The following is an 18451-nucleotide window of genomic DNA, read 5'->3' on the forward strand; positions in this document are numbered from 1 at the left end:
AGACTTCGTTTACTATTAGACCAAATAAATAAGTTCAAGAACATATAGTTTAATTTTAGAATACAAAAAAACTGCCTCAAATTATTTTGCCTATATAGTTTAACTCCATAACAATGTAATTATAGGCTATGTGCAATTGTTTATCTGCACATGCTGTTTAATAATAATAATAAAAACACTATTGAGTTACACTGCCCTCCAAAAGTTTGGAAACGCCCTAGAAAAGTGGGGTTTTGGGCAATATTGGCATGAATCATTTTTAATTTGTGATAATTTTGCACTGATAAGGGACGACGCAAACTACGAAAACATATTTTATTATATAAACAGTTTATAGGAAAAAAAAAAAAGATTCATCAATATATCCACCATTATTATTAGCAGCTATCTGACCTAAACTGGGTTCTTATTGGTTCATTGTATTCTAAACTTAATTGGCAATGAATTGGTGTGCTGACCCAATTTTTTTTTTACAAACCTGGGCCAAGTTTAAACCAGTAACCAGGCATCACAGCTGGCAAAGGGGCATGTCTGACTTTTTTTACTATTATGTAATCAAAATGAAAATTATTATTGCTGATCTTCAATGATAGTGTCAAGTTACTTTAATGTGTTTGCACCAAAGAAATGATAAGGATTTATGCTGATATCGTCTAAAACCACACTTTGCCTGGGGTGTTTCCATATATTTGGAGGGCAGTGTATATCAGGTTTGAATGATCAGGTGGTGCATTTATTACACAGCTCCCTGGAATAATTCTGATTGGTAAATTGTGCCACACTAAATTGTGGCTTTCAGTGGTAAAATATTCCAAAATTAATGGTCGTTCGCCATGATCAACGCACTATAAAATAATTTCAACTCAAATGAATTTTTCATGTCTATATATTTTTTTATTTGGCAGGCAGCCATGCAATACCTGAGAAAATGTAGTCAATTGATCATTATTGCAAAATGAACCCATGTTGGGCTCCTGATCACCCTGTCTGAGGTTATTTTGCACTAGTGACTTACTGACTATACATTATCCCTTACATAAACCTTAGTCAGGGTAGATGCCATTGAATAGCCACAATTTTCATTCATGTAAAACTCAATATGGCATCCATCAATCATAGGGCAGGCCATCAACAGCAACACCCAGCATTTCACATTACAGTGGGCAAAATATGTACTGTAATATGGACAAATCCATCCTCTCCTTTTAGTTCCCGTCCTCCATCTCCTGATGTCCGAGGAACTTCTGAGGAACTGTGTCCTTCCACATATTTAACATGTAACTTAGCATATTTTCCCTATGTGGGCTATCATTTAGTGTCCCATCACTCAGGGGCACTTTGCTTGGCTTAATGCTGCTTTCAGTTTCAGTTTTTGGATCATCGCTTTGTTCTGTTGTCGCTCCAGGGTTAGGGTTGGTAACAATACCCAGGAAGAGAGGCGTGTAAGAAGCATCGTCCACCAGTGCGAAGATGAACGGCATGTTGACTGCAAAAGTAGGAACGGTGCGTACTAGAGTGACAGTGGTCGCGGCTGAGGCTTCGGCCCCCTCCTCACTCAGCTCCATACTTGAGGCATGTTGAACACCCGAAACCACTAATGCACCTGGTGCGATTCTGGATAAATCAGGCCCAGTAAACAGCAAACCCACACCTAAATAAAAGAGAGGAGTATGGGTAACAGTTCTGTTTTACTGAATTATTAACTCTCACTTCACAACAACATTGATCGACTTCATGTAGACCAAAGTACATCGCCTTATAAGGGCAGATTTTACCACATGATTGAATTCACAGCCAAATGTCAATCAAGAACAAATCGAGATTTAGCTCTTTTTTTTATCTTACCCATGCTTGTGAGTGCTTGTCGCAGATCCTGCTTGTACTCAAGTTTGAATTTGGGTAGTTTCACATGCATGGACTTCTCACTTTGAAACTGTTTATACAGGTCTGATATGTTGAGCTTGGCAGCCGCATTTGACAGATTTCCATGCACTGGCATTGGCATTACTACCAGAAGACTCATATTTCCTTGAAAAGGAAACCTTGCAACCTAAAGGCAGTATGAATATCAAACCAAATCAAAATTCTCTGTCTACAGGTTTTTGGCTAAATGCAAAACAAAATAATGATTCATTCCAATTACAAAACAAAATTACAAAACATTACCTGTGTGCCGTCTTTTCTATCTACAAACATGCTGAGTGGATATTTGGATGCTATCATCATATCCACTTTTACAGAGGTTTTTTTGTCAATGTAAAAGATATCCTTTACAGTGAACTTGGAATCAAAGCGAGATTGCCACTCTCCTGAAAGAAAGGATATGTTTATTTGCTTATTTTGAGCATGAAGCTGAATTACTCATACATTTCCACTTCTTTTTAATAAATGGGGCCAATGAATAATAAAAGTATTTTAAAATGTAAGGAAAAATCTTTTAAAAATCTGAATTAAACATCTGTCATTTTGTTCCATATGGCCTTTAAAAACTTTTAAAAAGTAAAAATGTAATGGCTGTAAAATGTCATGTGGTGTAACCATCAAAGTAAAAAGTAATAATGCGTCAGGATTACATATGTAACCCAGTTCCTGAGATGGGAACAAGATTCTGTGTCATTGCGTTGATGTTATGGGAATGCCTTCATGTGAAATCACTCCAATCCTATTGGCTGATGAAGGTCAGGTGACGAAGCATAGCGCAAGACCATTAAAGCACACCTTCGTCACAGAATCCCAGATTCTAACTGTCTGAATAAGCCATGCATGAATATGTGCGGAGAGAACCAGCTTGCCACAGCACAAACATTTTACAAAGGCTTTCTCTTGCCAACACCTTTGAGGCAGCCAGAAAAGTAGAATGGCCTCTGACTCCTAAAGGTGAAGCAATACGACGCATGCCATGCAACCTAGGTTGCACTCCTAAAAGCAGACAAAGAGTATTACGCCACTGGCCTGAACAGTAGACATAAATAATAAGGGCATGGACTGGACATAATCTATTCAACTTCTCCTGCTCCGACAAGTCAAACAGTGGAGGGAAGAAGGCACTGAAAGCACTGTATGTAGTCTGGCCTAGGGTGCAGTATCACCTTGACCAGCCCAGGGGCAAAATCAAGACAGGAGGAGGTAACTGACAGGGCCTGCAAATCTCCTACCCTTGTAAGAGAAGTTATACAGTAGCTATTAGCCACCTAAAGAGTTAAAAGCTTCTCTGAGGCTTACTCCAAAGGTTCAAAGGGAGCATCCAACAACCCTTCTAAAACAATTAATAGATCCCATCTCTCTGGCACCAAACAGGAAGCTGGATGCTAGGACATGCTTCCCCACAGAAGCCTCATCAATGTTAATGTGAAAGTCAAAATAACACCACAGACACCTTCAGGGTAGCAGGGGTCAGTCCTGCTGAGAGACGCTCGTGAAGAAACTCCCATACTGAACCAACTGGGCAGTCAACTGTAAAACATTTTAGCTGGTTAAACTTAGAAATGTAAGTTCACCTGCTGCCTTAAAAATGTGAGTTAACTCAACTTGAAGATAAGCTTTGTTTCAACTCAAAAATAGTCAAGACATTGCATTATTTTAAGCTAAAATTTAAACTTAAAGTTATGCATTGTCTTGACTATTTGTGAGTTGAAACAAAGCTTATCTTCAAGTTGAGTTAACTTATGTTTAGTTGAGTTTACTCAGATTTTTAAGGCAGCAGGTGAACTTTCATTTCTAAGTTTAACCAGCTGAAAATGTTTTACTGTGATGGGTTAAGATGATACTGTTCACACCATGATGAAAGGAGATGCCTAAAGTCTCCTGGTAGAGGAAGCCCTAACTGTTTAGAAGTGTATCAACAACTTCAGGCAAGAGACCAGAATCTATAAGCTGGTACCCCTCAAGGGCCAGACTCACAGCTTCCAAATCTCCGGCCGGGGGTGAAAGATTGTCCCCCGAACCTGGTACAGAAGACACCTCTTGGTCAGAATCTCCCAAGGAGAGTCTTCCAGGAGATCACTAATTTCACAAACCATACTCAGGCCAGCCAGAACAGGGCTACTAGTACAAGGTGTACCCCGTCCTGACGAAATCTTGTCAGAACTCTCAGGAGCAGAGCGATCCCGGGTACGTATGTACACAGCGGGAAATGTCATTCATAGATCGCTCCTGAACTCGTCACAGACATTGTGAGCGTCATCGTAGAATATAGCAAAGAAATGACGGCACACTTCTTACATTTGTTTTTTTTACATTTTATTCAAAGGTCTTCATTTGGATCAGAAGAATTCGCAGAGCAATCTTCCAGATCCAAAATGAGACAAAGAGATGGGAGAAAGAGCAAGAGAAAGGGGAACACAAACAACAGGAGTTGTTCAGCCGTAAAAAGTGGGGGCACGGCATCACACACATTTTACAGACTAAAGGTCATTGCAAGTCCGAAATTCGCATGCGAAATTTTTGCATGTTAAAAAATAAATTTGGCCTCACATTATGTCAATCACGTTTGCACACTGCCTCCGAAACTTTCGTCTGTCAAAAAAATATTCGGATCAGGTTAAATTTTCTGTGTTTTTCGCATCTGTGGCAGACATTTTGAGAGACGCTTTGACAATTCAGAGCCACCGTACGCGAACGCAAAAATCAAGAATGTCATCTGACAAGTTGATCCACGTCATCTACAGCACAAAACAGCAGCACTGAATGACAAATAACGTGCGGAATACAAAGATACAGAATATAAGTCAGATTGTGCCAGTAGTAAAGCATCAAACAGAGCCACTGACATCCTGAAGTAAACTTTGAAACGCTCAGGATCACACAGCTCCTTGATGAGGTGAACTCTCCTTTCTCTCTGTGCAATCTCGGGATTGAATGGACCCAATATTTCCATTTTCTTTTTCTCTTCTTTAAGAAGAGAGGAGACAACTAATCGTGCTCACTGCTTGAAGACTTCATTTTGTATTGTTTTGCGATTTGTTTTGCGATTTTTTTCGCAACGCATTCATTAATACGCATCGGACTCAGTGTGCAAGGTCTCTGTGCGTGACGATTTTTTAGGATTGCGAATATGAAAAAACGCATGCGAAAATTTAGGACTCAGTGTGCAAAGGCCTTAAGTCCTGGTATAAAGATTTTCCCCACACACAATACAATTTTTCTTTGTTTTCACAGACACACACTCAACAAACATGCAGCTTCTGAAGACAAAGAAGCTGGGGATTCCGTGACATAGGTGCCCTTTTATGATCTTGATGACAAGCTACTATTCATCACCAGACCTCCACCAGCCAATAGGATTGGAGTGATTTCACACTTGCTTCAGACACCAGCTCGCGCTGAAGGCGTTCCCATAGCGTTAATGCAATGATACAGAGCCAAAGTTCCCTTAAAAGGGAACATATTGTCCTTACACGTGAGTGGAGACATTTTAATAATCATTTTCAAAAATATTTTGAAAAGTTTTATTTTTCGAAGTTTTTTTTTTTTTTTTTTTACAAATATAATGATGTATTCAAGAATTTATTTCTTTTAAAGAGGCATTTTCTTCATTATGATATCAGGACAGGATATTTTACATTCCCCAAAAAATTATTTGAATTTTAATTCTGAAATTAAAAACGTTCATCATAGAAAATGTGTATTCAGGTCACTGTATTTATTATTAATGTATTTCTAAAAAAAAATAATAAATTAAATAAATCCAGACAATCATGAGCATTATGTTATTGACCTTTCTGTTATACATATATTATCTAAGTTATGACAGCTTGACCAACCTTTAAAATGAATGGCATTAATCAACATTAGAGCAATGTTAGGCGGAAGACTGGACATAAAGTTGGTTATGTGACCTTCGGTGGCTTCCTCCACCCAACGATTGACTTCTTCAGTGGAGGTCAGATGTGCAGGTTCGGATTTGTACAGGTTCAAAGCTCTGTCCACAAAGTCCTGGTTCACCCTAAAACCTTCTCAAAGACAAAAGCAACTACAAAATCTACAAAAAGCACAAGTAACCTCAACAATATTACATAAGTCAGACCAAACTTCTGAATCTCAAGCTCAGAATAATCTTCCAGTAATGTCAGGTTTAGCCTGATCAAACCAAATGCCATCATTTTTTCACCTGGCTTGAGGTAGAGACGAGATGCCATCTTGACAGCCTTGGCAGTTAGATGTTCTTGGAGACAGCTTAAGGTTTCATGAAAATTTGGCAGCTCTTTTGCCTGAAGGATTTCCAACAACTTCTCTTCAGTCTTGTTCCTTGCACCTAATGATTTAAAATGAATATATACACACATAAAAACAACATAACATGTATAAGCACCCTTTGCATGGTTTGCAATGATTTCTTGTGTTTGTGTATGCTTACCTAAAGCAAGCTCAGCAAGTGCAAGAGAAACACTCAGAGGTGATATGATTATATTCGGTTGCTCAGACCCAGGCTGTAGTTTTTCTAAAAGTGCCAATCCTAGTTTAGCCACAGCACCTCCAACTGCTCGCTGAGCCTCCAGGCTTAAGACATCATAGCAATTCCCTTTGCCATCATCTGTTTCATTGGAAGCCTGGATTGAAGAGGGGGCCAGAAATTCGTGTAAAAAGACTGTGTGCTTTTTAAAAAAACAAACAATGTGGATGAGCAAGATTTGGCGAAAAATTTGATATCTCAGAGAGTTTCTTACCATCAGTCCAAACCTAAAGAAACAGAGCAATATTAGCACTAAAATACAGTGCTTCATGTTCTTACTTTTGGCCTGGAAGACACAAAACAGATCAAATAATATTATCTTCAGATGTTTGTACATCACAATATTTAGCAACATAATATTGTACAATATGTCATTAGAAAATCACTGTATGTGATTTCAGCTACGCAAAGTATCCAGGGACAGCCAAATGTGCACAAAGGTGAAGATCTCACCCCTACAATGTAATGTAACATTAAACTTTTGCAAAAATGAGGTAAAAGGCTTTAAAAAGTTTTAAAGAACTAAAAGACAACTGTATACTATGACAATTTATTGTGATGTAACAACATTATGCATTGTGTATATATTTAGCAATTTCTTGTATATTTACAGATTAATTGTTATTTAGGTTTTTGGCATGCACTGTGACATTAATAATGTGGATGCAAATTACATTGCTGCTTGTTACCATTGTTGAATTTGTATGCCAAATGTTAGTGCTTTTTTGACAAGACATTAAAAGTTTCTCAGAAACAAAAACACACAACATCACAAAAGTACATTGAAAAATGCCCAAACCAGCAGTGATTTAACAGAAAATTACTTATTAAGTTACTTATGGAAATCCTGCTATTTTATGTAGTGTACTAAATTTTCTTGTGTACTGTTTATTAATGTAATATTTTATAACATAAAATAATGCTATAGAAACTTCAGGACTAAAATTCAGGACTAAAGTGTCAATGTTTGTTTAATTCAACGCCAGTCGTCTAGACTATATATCTTCATAAAATAAAGAGATATTTTTTTCAAAAATATTTGCTTGTGAACACATAAAAATGCACATGTGCTACAACTTTTTGTTGAAATTATTATTTTAAAATTAAGTGATTTGAGAGAATTTAGCAAAATTTGCTATGCAAAAACATATTTCCACATTTTCCATTGCTGTTGACTGTCCCAGCCTAGACATTTTCTACCATGCATGCCAGTGTTTCAGATGATTTATGAATAAGCCACAGATTACTATGCAAAATTTAGGCAATTGACAACTTATTAAAAAAACTTACCAAAATGTTGACAGGAAAGTGGTGATAAATACAGGGAGAGTGAATGATGAAGATCCAGAACAGATGACTGGTGTAGAATGCTCTCAGACACTGTGCTGCTGGTTAATGTTTCATCATCCACTGACTTCTGTCACCATTTAGTTTTAAATGTAAATATTAATATACGTGATCCTGGGTCAAGGAGCCCACCAATTCACCACCAAAACAGAGATTATACAGTTTATGATAGAAATCCAAAACTGTAATAATACATGGAAAAGAAAGTACAAACAATAATTCAGTTGTTTTTTTAATGAGGTTGTGTCCAAGGGCATAACAATATTAAAATTAATCCTATTATCAATTATATGAAAAAGAATTAACAAACAAAAGGTATTGCACTGAATTACCTATTCATACCCTGACCATGAACAATGAACAAACAAACAAAAATGATTTAACTATCAAATTATATAAATAGATTATCTCTAGCTAAATTTGATAGTCTTTTGATATGTATCTAATACTTAGATTAGATATCTATCTAATACTTTGAAGTGTCAAACCATTTATTGCAAAGTTTCTAGGATATTATTAATTCCTGCTATCACAATTGTACTACTAGAATTTGTAATGTTTGCAAGTAGTTTCAAAAGCCTCAAATAGATGTTATTTGTCCAGTGTACCCTGTACTTTTCCAGCTGTCCACCTACACAAAACCTTGAATTCTTACTCCCGCCCAGTTAGACTCAATGCCCACCATACTAATCTAGAACAAGGCCTCAACCTGCAAAAAGTCATTAACAGTTATTAAATTATTATTATTATTAACTTTGGTAGTTATATCAATGATGACAATTAATAAGATCTTGAAATTATCACAAATATATTACTGTATCATTTTTAATTTTAAACAAAATAAATAAGAGAACTTTTAGGATCCGTCATTGATGCTTAAATGAACAATATATTTATCAATGAGTCACTTTTAGAACCCATCATACAATAGTAGTGTAACTCATGTCCATTGGCACTAATGCCCAATAGCTGTGTGATTTTAGCTAGATGCTGTAGAATAGTAAAATGTGGTCAGTGAAAATGTTATGCACTAGAGGGCGCCAAAGCTAAACAAATAGATATTTGGAGTCAGTGGGAACCCCTGCTTTTACTCGAGATTAGTCACACACACACACACACACACACACACACAGGTTTGTTTTGCTATCTTAGTGAGGACATTCCATAGGCATAATGGTTTTTATACTGTACAAACTGTACATTAACCCCCAAGACTACCCCATCACAGAAAACATTCTGCATTTTTTATTTTTTAATAAAACGTTGTTTAGTATGTTTTTAAAGATATTTTAAATATTAGGACTCGTGAAATGTCCTCATATTTTATGTTTACGTCATAATACCAGTGTAATACCCATGTCATTATACAAATTTGTGTCCTCATAAATCACAAAAAAACACACACAATTGGTGTAGAAACAATTTTCACTCCGAAATTGTTGTTGTTGTTGTTTTTGTGTTTTGTTTTGTTTTTCAAATAATCAGCAAGCAACATGTTAAATTCTTCAATTTATTTTTTCTATTTTCTTTTAAAACTTACTCCAATCATTTTTGTTTTATCTCTGTCTCATAATTGCTCTGTAGTCAAAGCGCTCAAACCATTGTTACAGTAATACACGGCCATGAAAAATGTTTTTGAGTCTTCAAGGGAACACTCCATCTGATCATTTTGCAAACATAATTGGAACGTTACTTTTGATTGTTCTCTGCACATAACAAATTTAAAAACATTAGGCAAACATGAAACTAAATGTTTCAGGTAAAAATGTTCCATCAATGATGTGAGAACTTTGAGAACATACAGACCAGATAACTTTGAACAAATATTTCATTTACGTTACTGTAAGAACATTTGTTCATAACTTCGAAGAGAGAACCTTCGAGCTAGGGAATCGAGAGTTTGAAGATTTTAAAGGATTTACAGCAGGCCTGGTTCTATTGATTCATAGGTTTTTAAATTATTAAAAAAGCAACTTTTGCAAATTCAGAATGATTCAATAAAATGTATTTAAAGGATTTTTAATACTTTCTCTAATGTGTCTTGAGCAATAAAAAGAAAGGATTTTTATTGCACCAAAAGTAATTTGAAAGGCATTAAATATATGTACAGTTGAGGTCAAAAGTTTATTCTTGCAGAATCTGCAAAATGTTAATAATTGAAAAAAGAGGGTTCATAAAATTGCATTTTGTCTTTATTCAGTACTTCTATTTTAAAATGAGCCCTATTTCACATAACAGATGTTTACATAGACTACAGGACAAAATAATAACTGAATTTATATTCAAAAGTTTACATATAATTAAAAAAATGAACTTTCACAGTGTAACGAAGCGGGACTCATGGTAAGATCCAAATGCAGCTTTTATTAAAGTAGTAAGCGTGGTCGTACAGGCAGGGTCAAAACAGGAGCAGACAGGTACAGCAGAGGGCAGACAGAATCGTAATCCAGATACAGGCAGAGGTCAGGACTGGCAGATATCACTCACAGGTCGGTAAACAAAGCACAGGTCAGGGGTAGGCAGCAAAGGAATCGTAAGCGGGTAACAGGCGAGATCAACAACAGAAAGGCAGACAAGATAGAAAGGCAGACAAGATATAAACGCTCGGAATTGTACACTGGGGAAACAAGACTTCGCGGTGAGGTGGTGTGTGTGAAAATCCTTTATAGCCCTGGTAATGATCTGCAGCTGGGTGTGGTGATCAGTGTAGTGTGCTAGGCTGTATGTGGCAACAGGTGATTGGTGGAGTGAGTGCATGTGATAGGCAAGGGAGGATTATGGGAAATGGAGTCCGGAGTGAACAGGAACGTGGCGGGAACAGATGGTGATCGTGACACACAGTTTCACTCAAACCACCCTTGTTCACATTACTTAAAAAAAAATGTAACTACATGAATGTAATTTAACTGCGTTGTTTCTACTAAAAATAAGTATTGTCAGTTTTACTTAGTGTTTGTTCAGTCAACTTAACATTGCTGAGTGAAACGAACAAATTATTGTTGACATAACTAACTGTGCCCAGGATGCTTTCCAAGGGACTGCATTAGGAGAGTAAATTTAGAGATTAGAGTGTTATTTGATGTGTTTTTCAGTAAAGGGAAAGATGTTGTTAGTTTATGTTAGTGTTTAATGTTCAGTTATGTTGGACATTTTTAGTAGTTTCTGTAATGTTTTTGAATTTTGTGGTTACCATTATGCAGAAGAATGTCGCCTGTGTTTAGGCTATGCACACTCATATGCATGTTTATAGGATGGAATTCCTGCTCTCAATTCAATTGAGTTTGTACAATTAGTTATTAGGTAAATTAAGTAATAAGGTAAATTAAGTCAATAAATGTGTTCACCTCACGTAATCAACATAACATTATCAAGTAAACTGCACATATAAATATTATGATGTTCAAATGATTTGTATTTACTCAAAGAAATTGTGTCAGCTTTACTTAAATTTCTTTTGTTCATTCAACTAAATTATTATTTGTACAAATTACTCAATATAGTTGCATGGAACAACTTGACACTTCTTTTTTAAGTAAATCCAACAATTCATTTTTTGAGTGTGTGTGTGTGTTGTTACCTGGATGATCAAAAGCTGCAAACATTCACTGACATTCAATGCAAAACTACATTAAAAGCCAGAGGTTGTAAACTTTTGGATGGTTGGTGGAAATTGTTCCAATTTTGTTTAAATATCTTGTTTTTTAGTACTGCCCTTACATAAGATATCTAAAGAATGTGCAGGAGGATTTTTCTGAAGAACAGTGGGCAGATTAACTGTCATTTGTGTAAATTCAGCTATATATTTTGTCTTGTGGACTATATGTAAACATCTGTTATGTGAAACATCTTATTCAGAGCAGTACTAAATAGAAAACAAAATTGAATTTTTATTATCCCTCTTATTATTATTATTATTATTAATAATAATTAACATTTTGCAGATTATGAAGGGTGTATGTAAACTTATGATCTCAATAATACAGGCTACTTGGAACACATTTTAAAATACAACACATTTTGCTAAGTATAACTAAGTAAAGCTGAGCAAAACAGTTCCATATTTTACTAGAAGAGAAATGTTTTTAAAAACATTTAAAAAAACTGGATGTTTTGAATGTTTAGAGAAATAACATTTTCATAACTTAATGGGAACGTTAGCAAAATGTTCTTAAACATTTTTTGTTAGACTTCAATTTCAAGTTTTAGCTCCAATTCTACATTATGAATTAATCCATTTGAATCCAGTTAGAATTGAATAGGAGTAACCATTCTATACTAAAAATTCCAGTTATATACCAGATGAACAATTCTGACAAGAAGAATGACCAAAAATCACACCAAGCTGTGCAACACTATCCCAAAAGAGACTTTAGTTTAGTGTTCCTTTGACATTATGTTGTACTTTGTATTGTCTTTGTTTTTGTTTTGTTTTTTCTGTTAAATATTTCACAAATCCATGCTGTAAATCTATAAAACATGACGATGTCCTTGTATGCATTTGTGACCACTGGGAATTAAATCAAAGCTGTCCAAAGTCGAGTTTGATCCACCACTTTAACTTTCTTTTATTACATAATTTGGCTGTATAATAAATAATTCCTTTATGACAGTTCTGATCAGTCTTGCCATTAATGTTTAACTTCATTTTATGTTTTTAGAGCCTAGCAGCAGCAAAAGGTTCACCTGAAATACAAAACCTGGCTTCATCAGGATTTCCCACAATTCACTGACTTAAGGAATCCTCATCCTCTCCCTCTCTCTCTCTCTCTCACAGTGAACTATTGTCAGTCTCTCAGCAGGTCTGTGAGTCTGACTCCCTGCTGGTTCTGTGTAGAGTTTCAGCAGTGTATACCCTCTGTTTATCTCTTTGTCATTCAACTCTACTCAGACAAGAGCACATCTTTGTCTTCTCCTTGCTCTCCCCTATCCAATCTCACCTTCCTAGTTCATTTAGGCTGTGGTCTCTTGCTTTCCTCACTTTTCTGTCAAAAATACTAGAAAAGGCAGTATCATCAGAACTATGTTCCTTTTTAGAAAGAAATGGTATCTGTGAGAATTTCCAGTCAGGATTTAGACCATACCATAGTACTGAGACTGCTCTCATTAGAGTTACTAATGATTTGCTCTTATCATCAGATTGTGGTTGTATCTCTCTATTAGTGTTACTGGATCTTAGTGCTGCATTTGACACTATTGATCACAATATTCTTTTAAATAGACTTGAAAATTATGTTGACATTAGTGGAATTGCACTGCCATGGTTCAAATCATACTTATCTGACCGTTATCAGTTTGTAGTAGCAAACAAAGAAATGTCATATCGATCAATATGGTGTACCGCAGGGATCAGTACTAGGACTGTTGCTTTTCACTCTGTACATGCTACCCTTGGGAAATATTATTAGGAAGCATGGCGTTAGTTTTCATTGTTACGCTGATGATACATATTTCTTCGCACCCTGACAAAACTTACCAATTTACAAAATTAATGGAATGCATAGCTGATATAAAGAATTGGATGACCAGTAATTTCCTACTACTAAATTCAGAAAAAACAGAGATTCTAATTTTTGGACCATAAACTTCTTCATGTAATAACCTAGAATACTGTCTAACACTTGATGGCTGCTCTGTTAAGTCTTCGTCGTCAGTTAGGAACCTGGGTGTGCTCTTTGATACCAATCTTCATTTGAAGGCCATGTTTCTAGTATCTGTAAAACCGCATTCTTAAATATATCTATACTACGACATATGCTCTCAATGAAAAATGCAGAACAGTTAGTTCATGCGTTCATAACCTCAAGGCTAGATTACTGTAACGCTCTACTAGGTGGTTGTTCTGCTCACCTGATAAATAAACTTCAGCTTGTACAAAATGCTACAGCTAGAGTTCTTACTAGAAGTAAGAAGTATGACCATATTAGCCCAGTTCATGTCAACACTGCATTGGCTTCCTGTTAAACATTGTATAGATTTTAAAATCTTGCTAATTACTTACAAAGCACTAAATGGTTTAGCTCCCCAGTACCTGAGCGAGCTCTTAATGCATTATAGTCCTTCACGTCTATTGCAATCTCAGAAATCAGGCCAGCTGATAATACCCAGAATATTAATATCCTTTTCCTATTTGGAACCTAAACTCTGGAACAATCTTCCTAGCATTGTTCAGGAAGCAGACACACACTATCAATTTAAATCTAAACTAAAAACTGAAATATTATGTGTATTTTCATTATCTTTAGTTAGATGCATTTACATTGTGACTGTGCCACCCAAACGACTGCACGGCCAAATACAGCAAAATCTAACAATTTGGCGAGCCAGCCAGGAGAGACTGACAAGAAGAGAACTCACCAACTCCAACAAGAAGTGAAAACAAAAGTCTTTGAAATTCTACCGTTTTTATGTTGAAGATCAACAGACTGAATCTATGGATACAATTTATTTGAATCAACTGGATTCTGTCTCAAATATCCTAATTTGGTGAGTGAAACATATCAGCTCTCTTAAAAGAACTTAAAGGGAAAAAAAAGAGGAATAATAAGTAGACCAGTATAATGTGTAGTGTAGTCACATACAGTGTAGCACTGTTGAGAATTTCAGGCTTCGGCCTTTCTTATGAGTCTGTAGGAACATTTTAAATGTTTAGTTCATTCTCCTGAGACTGTAGGAGCTATAGATCTAAGGTTTATAGCTTGGTCCTGTTCTCTTGAGTCTGTAAGAATAATTTAAGAAAAAGGTTTAGTCCATTCTCATGAGACTGTAGGAGCCATAGATATGTAGTACAAGGCTCGGGCCTTTCTAATGGGTCTGTAGGAACCTTTTAAATATTTGAGTCCATTCTCCTGAGACTGTAGAAGCTATAGATATAAGGTTTATAGCTTGGCCCTGTTCTCTTGAGTCTGTAGGAATCATTTAAGGAAGAGGTTTAGTCCATTCTCATGAGACTGTAGGAGCCACAGATATATAGTACAGGGTTTGGTCCTTTCTCTGGAGTGTGAAGGAATTGTTTAAGAACAATTTGGTCCATTAATTAAGAGATTGTAGAAGCAAAGGCTTGGTCCTTTCTCTTTGTGTCTGTAGAAATTGTTAAAGAAACAGTTTAGTCCATTCATCCAGAGACTGCAGTAACCATAGAATGTCTTGGGACTGATGTTGCTGCAAGAATTATAATTTCTTGACTGGGTGCTAATTCAGTAGCCACTATTTTAATTTTGATATAAATGCCCTAACTGGTTGAGAAGATGATGGCATAAAGCCTTGGAAATGGTCAGTCTAAAAGATTGCTGAGAATTTAAATCTGAATAAGCACCTAACGGCTCTAACACCTTTTGTTCTGTTTTCACACCTCTGAGGGCACATCTCCTGTACTTGCCATGGCTGAGTTTGCACGAAACAATGGTAATGGCCCTGAATTGAGGCCAACAACAGAAAGACATGGAACAGAACCTCTAAATGTTACTATTGATAAAATTATGGAAAATCTGAATGAATATTTGGACAAAAGGCTGGGACTAAGGAAGTGCTAGGGTGACATCTGCCAGAAGTACAACATCAGGCACTCAGAGAATGGACATTGGGCTTTGCCGGACATTAAAAGGGCTTATGGAAAGATGCAGCGCTTAAGAGCAAACACCAACAGAGATGGCTTGTCTGTAATCTTGGTCAAACAAATTCAGCAGCATCTACAGAAGTGTGATACTGACAAATTACTACATGAGAACAAAGTAGAGAAAACAAAGGTTCGAGCACTGGCTGAACAATTGCAGAATGAAAATAAGACAAAGAAAGACTACTAAATGAGAAGGCTAAGTTGTTAAATTTGCTTTCCAAACGATTGGAATCAAAAGACTGTTCTGGAAAAAAAAGAGTCATTCCATAAGATCTAGCAGCAAAGCAGAACAAGAGTTTCTCTATCCATTCAGTGATCTCCAGAAGAATGAGGATCAACAAGACCTTTATCTGCCTGGAGAAAGTGACAGCAGTTCCACAGTGAACTCTGACAGCAATGTAAACACACATGATGATATCATAAAGGACAACTTGAAGGTTAGGCTTGCTCCTGTAATTGTCAAAAACAGAAGGACTGAAGTTGAAATTGACAATGAGGAGAAGTATGAGGAAAATGGTGAATGACGAACTCGAACTGTCACAAAAGTGGTAAAGAAATATGTTCCACACAGAACATACCAGCCAGCTACTCCAGAGCAAGTTGAAAAATGGTCAAAAGATTTGCCAGATATGTACAAACAACCACGGAAAGCTTGGCAATTTCTTCAGCGTTTCTTCAGAACTTAAACCTGCAGAGGTTAATTGGGCTAAAATTACCTCAAGCATGCAGAAGAAAGGAGAAAGTGTTGCTGAGTATGAAGAACGCTTCATACAAATTTGGTTGGAATATGCTGGTGTGAACAACAATGAAGATCTCAGTAAAGATACCGGCATGCCTCTTAAAACCGCATTTGTAAATCTCAAATCTCTACACTACAAATCTCATCCAACAACTGATGTTCTCCATGTGAATGTAAATAAGACAAAACACCCCATCCCAAAGGTGAAAGCATACACAGAAGTTTCAACAATTGAAGCCAAAGATGATGTCCTAGTAGAAGGTACTGCTAAACAAGCCGTAAAGGAGAGAGGTGCACATAGAGCGGCATTAAAACAACTTGAGCAAGACAGACAACCAGACAGTAAACAGATGCAGAATGAAGTGCACATAGAAAAAACACCATTGATGGAAAATGGAGTTGAACTGCATGAAGACAACCAATGCAGTGATAATGACCACAGGAAAACAGGTCTATACTTCTTTGAACATGTCACAGGCCGGCCCATGCCCGATGAAAATCTAACATCTGACAGCCTTGTCCAAACTGATGAAAGACTCAGCCTGGCAGTACACAATATGAAGGATAAAGTTTTGACACCTCCAAAGGGGGGCCATTGTAGAGTAACAATTAAAAAAACTCAGAGGTCAATGAAAGAATCCAGGTGGAAAAGCCCACGTCAGAATCTCTTGGTAGCTGATGGAGCAGTTAAGGTGCAAAGAAAAGAAAAGTGGATCGACATGAGCCAGTGGGATTTGAAACATCTACCTAGAGATGCGGGATAGATGGCAGTAGTGTTTATCAGAGTCCAGAAATGGTTGGACTAGGTTTTTAGGCTCTAGCTTGTCGCCTGAGGACGAAGACATAAACATACAGCCACTGATAAACACAGTAGTGTCCTACCAATATTAAATAGGGACAGTTTTAGGAGCATTTAAGAGTTATTTGATTAAAATATTTTCCTTGGCAAGATACATTTCCCTTTTCTCTTTTGTGTGATTGCTGGTGTTTCAGCACTCCAGATAATGACCAAAGACGTCCAACACCTAGACCGCACTGCACTGGCCACCTAGCTGAACGTGCCTGAACGTCCACAGAAAACAACACTATCCGCCACTTCCTCAAGACCACAATGTCAAAATAAGAAAGGACTCAAGCATTCAGAAGGATGCAGTCTTCATCATAAACACTTATTGTCATTACATTAAGTAATGAAACCTGTATGCAGCATGCTGTATACATGATTTATGGAAGTTTGTTTTATGATCAAAAACAGCATTGCTCAGAGCAGATCACAGGGTAGATCGATCTCCTGTGGGAGGTCCTAACAGTGTTCTATTGTTTGTAACCCTTTTAATGTCATGTATAAAGTTCTGTCCCACAGAACTTCAAAACATTGAAGGCTGACACACTAACATCGCTGCTGAAGAACTGTGCTACACTACTACCTTCAATAAATTCTTCTCCCCACAAGAACTCTGGTCAAGCTTACTTATTTTATGTATTAGAGAAATCTAATACATTGGCAAGCCACCCAAATGACTGCACGGCCAAATACAGCAAAATCTAACAAAACGCATCTCTTTAACCTGGCATACACATAACACTAGGGTGACCATATACGCCATTCTCCCAGGACACGTCCTGTCCAGGATTTCTAAATTGCCTAAAATGGCTTGAGCCCTTGCCTCTTTAATTGTGAAAGTGGTCATATCGATGTGCCCCCAGAACGCAATTCAGCGATTTCTACACGGAGGTCTGTGCAAGCCACTGTTCTTATTGACAGTCTTCATGCAATTCATTAAAATGTTGTCGTATTTGCAATGCTTTGACTGTTCTCTGTAGATCCAGCCTTCTTGCAAGCAACGATCGGTTGATTATGTATAATGCATGCTACTGGTCAAATTATTTTTCAGTCATTACCTTCCGCAAATATGAAAACAAAACCAAAACTGGGACATTTTATGCAACTTAGAAATCCTGGACAGGACGCTTCCTGGGAGAATGGCGCATATGGTCACCCTACATAACACATTATCAATTTATATTTTCAAATCTGTTAAAGGATTATTAGGTTGCATAAATAAGGTCAGCCAGAACCGGGAACACTTCCTATAACACTAGATGTACTTGTTACATTAGAAGAAGAATGGCACCTACGTTAATATTAGTCTCTCTGTTTATCCCGAGGTTTAGCGTAGTCCACCGCTTCTGGGCCGTATCTAGATGAGATCCAGGACCTGCACCTTGACACAACCACAACGCAGCCCTGAAGTATCAGCAGAGATTGAGTCAGCTAGATCATCCACTGTGAAGGCCTCAT

At 36.8% G+C, this 18451-nt stretch overlaps 1 protein-coding gene and 1 pseudogene across 1 annotated transcript; one reads left to right on the forward strand and one right to left on the reverse strand.

Annotated features, from left to right (window-relative positions):
* Nucleotides 1-880: 880 nt before the first annotated feature.
* Nucleotides 881-8340, reverse strand: serpinf2a (serpin peptidase inhibitor, clade F (alpha-2 antiplasmin, pigment epithelium derived factor), member 2a). Its single transcript, XM_067376257.1, has 9 exons — nt 8131-8340; nt 7742-7980; nt 6666-6737; nt 6356-6548; nt 6110-6253; nt 5763-5951; nt 2167-2309; nt 1846-2050; nt 881-1651 (listed from the first exon to the last, which is right to left on the reverse strand). The coding sequence occupies exons 3-9, from the start codon at nt 6720-6722 to the stop codon at nt 1206-1208; spliced, it is 1377 nt and encodes a 458-aa protein (XP_067232358.1). The 5' UTR covers nt 6723-6737; nt 7742-7980; nt 8131-8340; the 3' UTR covers nt 881-1205.
* Nucleotides 8341-15174: 6834 nt separating this feature from the next.
* Nucleotides 15175-16913, forward strand: LOC137012293 (uncharacterized; annotated as a pseudogene).
* Nucleotides 16914-18451: the final 1538 nt, after the last annotated feature.

This window comes from Chanodichthys erythropterus, chromosome 22 (genome assembly GCF_024489055.1).
Source record: "Chanodichthys erythropterus isolate Z2021 chromosome 22, ASM2448905v1, whole genome shotgun sequence".
NCBI lineage: Eukaryota > Metazoa > Chordata > Actinopteri > Cypriniformes > Xenocyprididae > Chanodichthys > Chanodichthys erythropterus.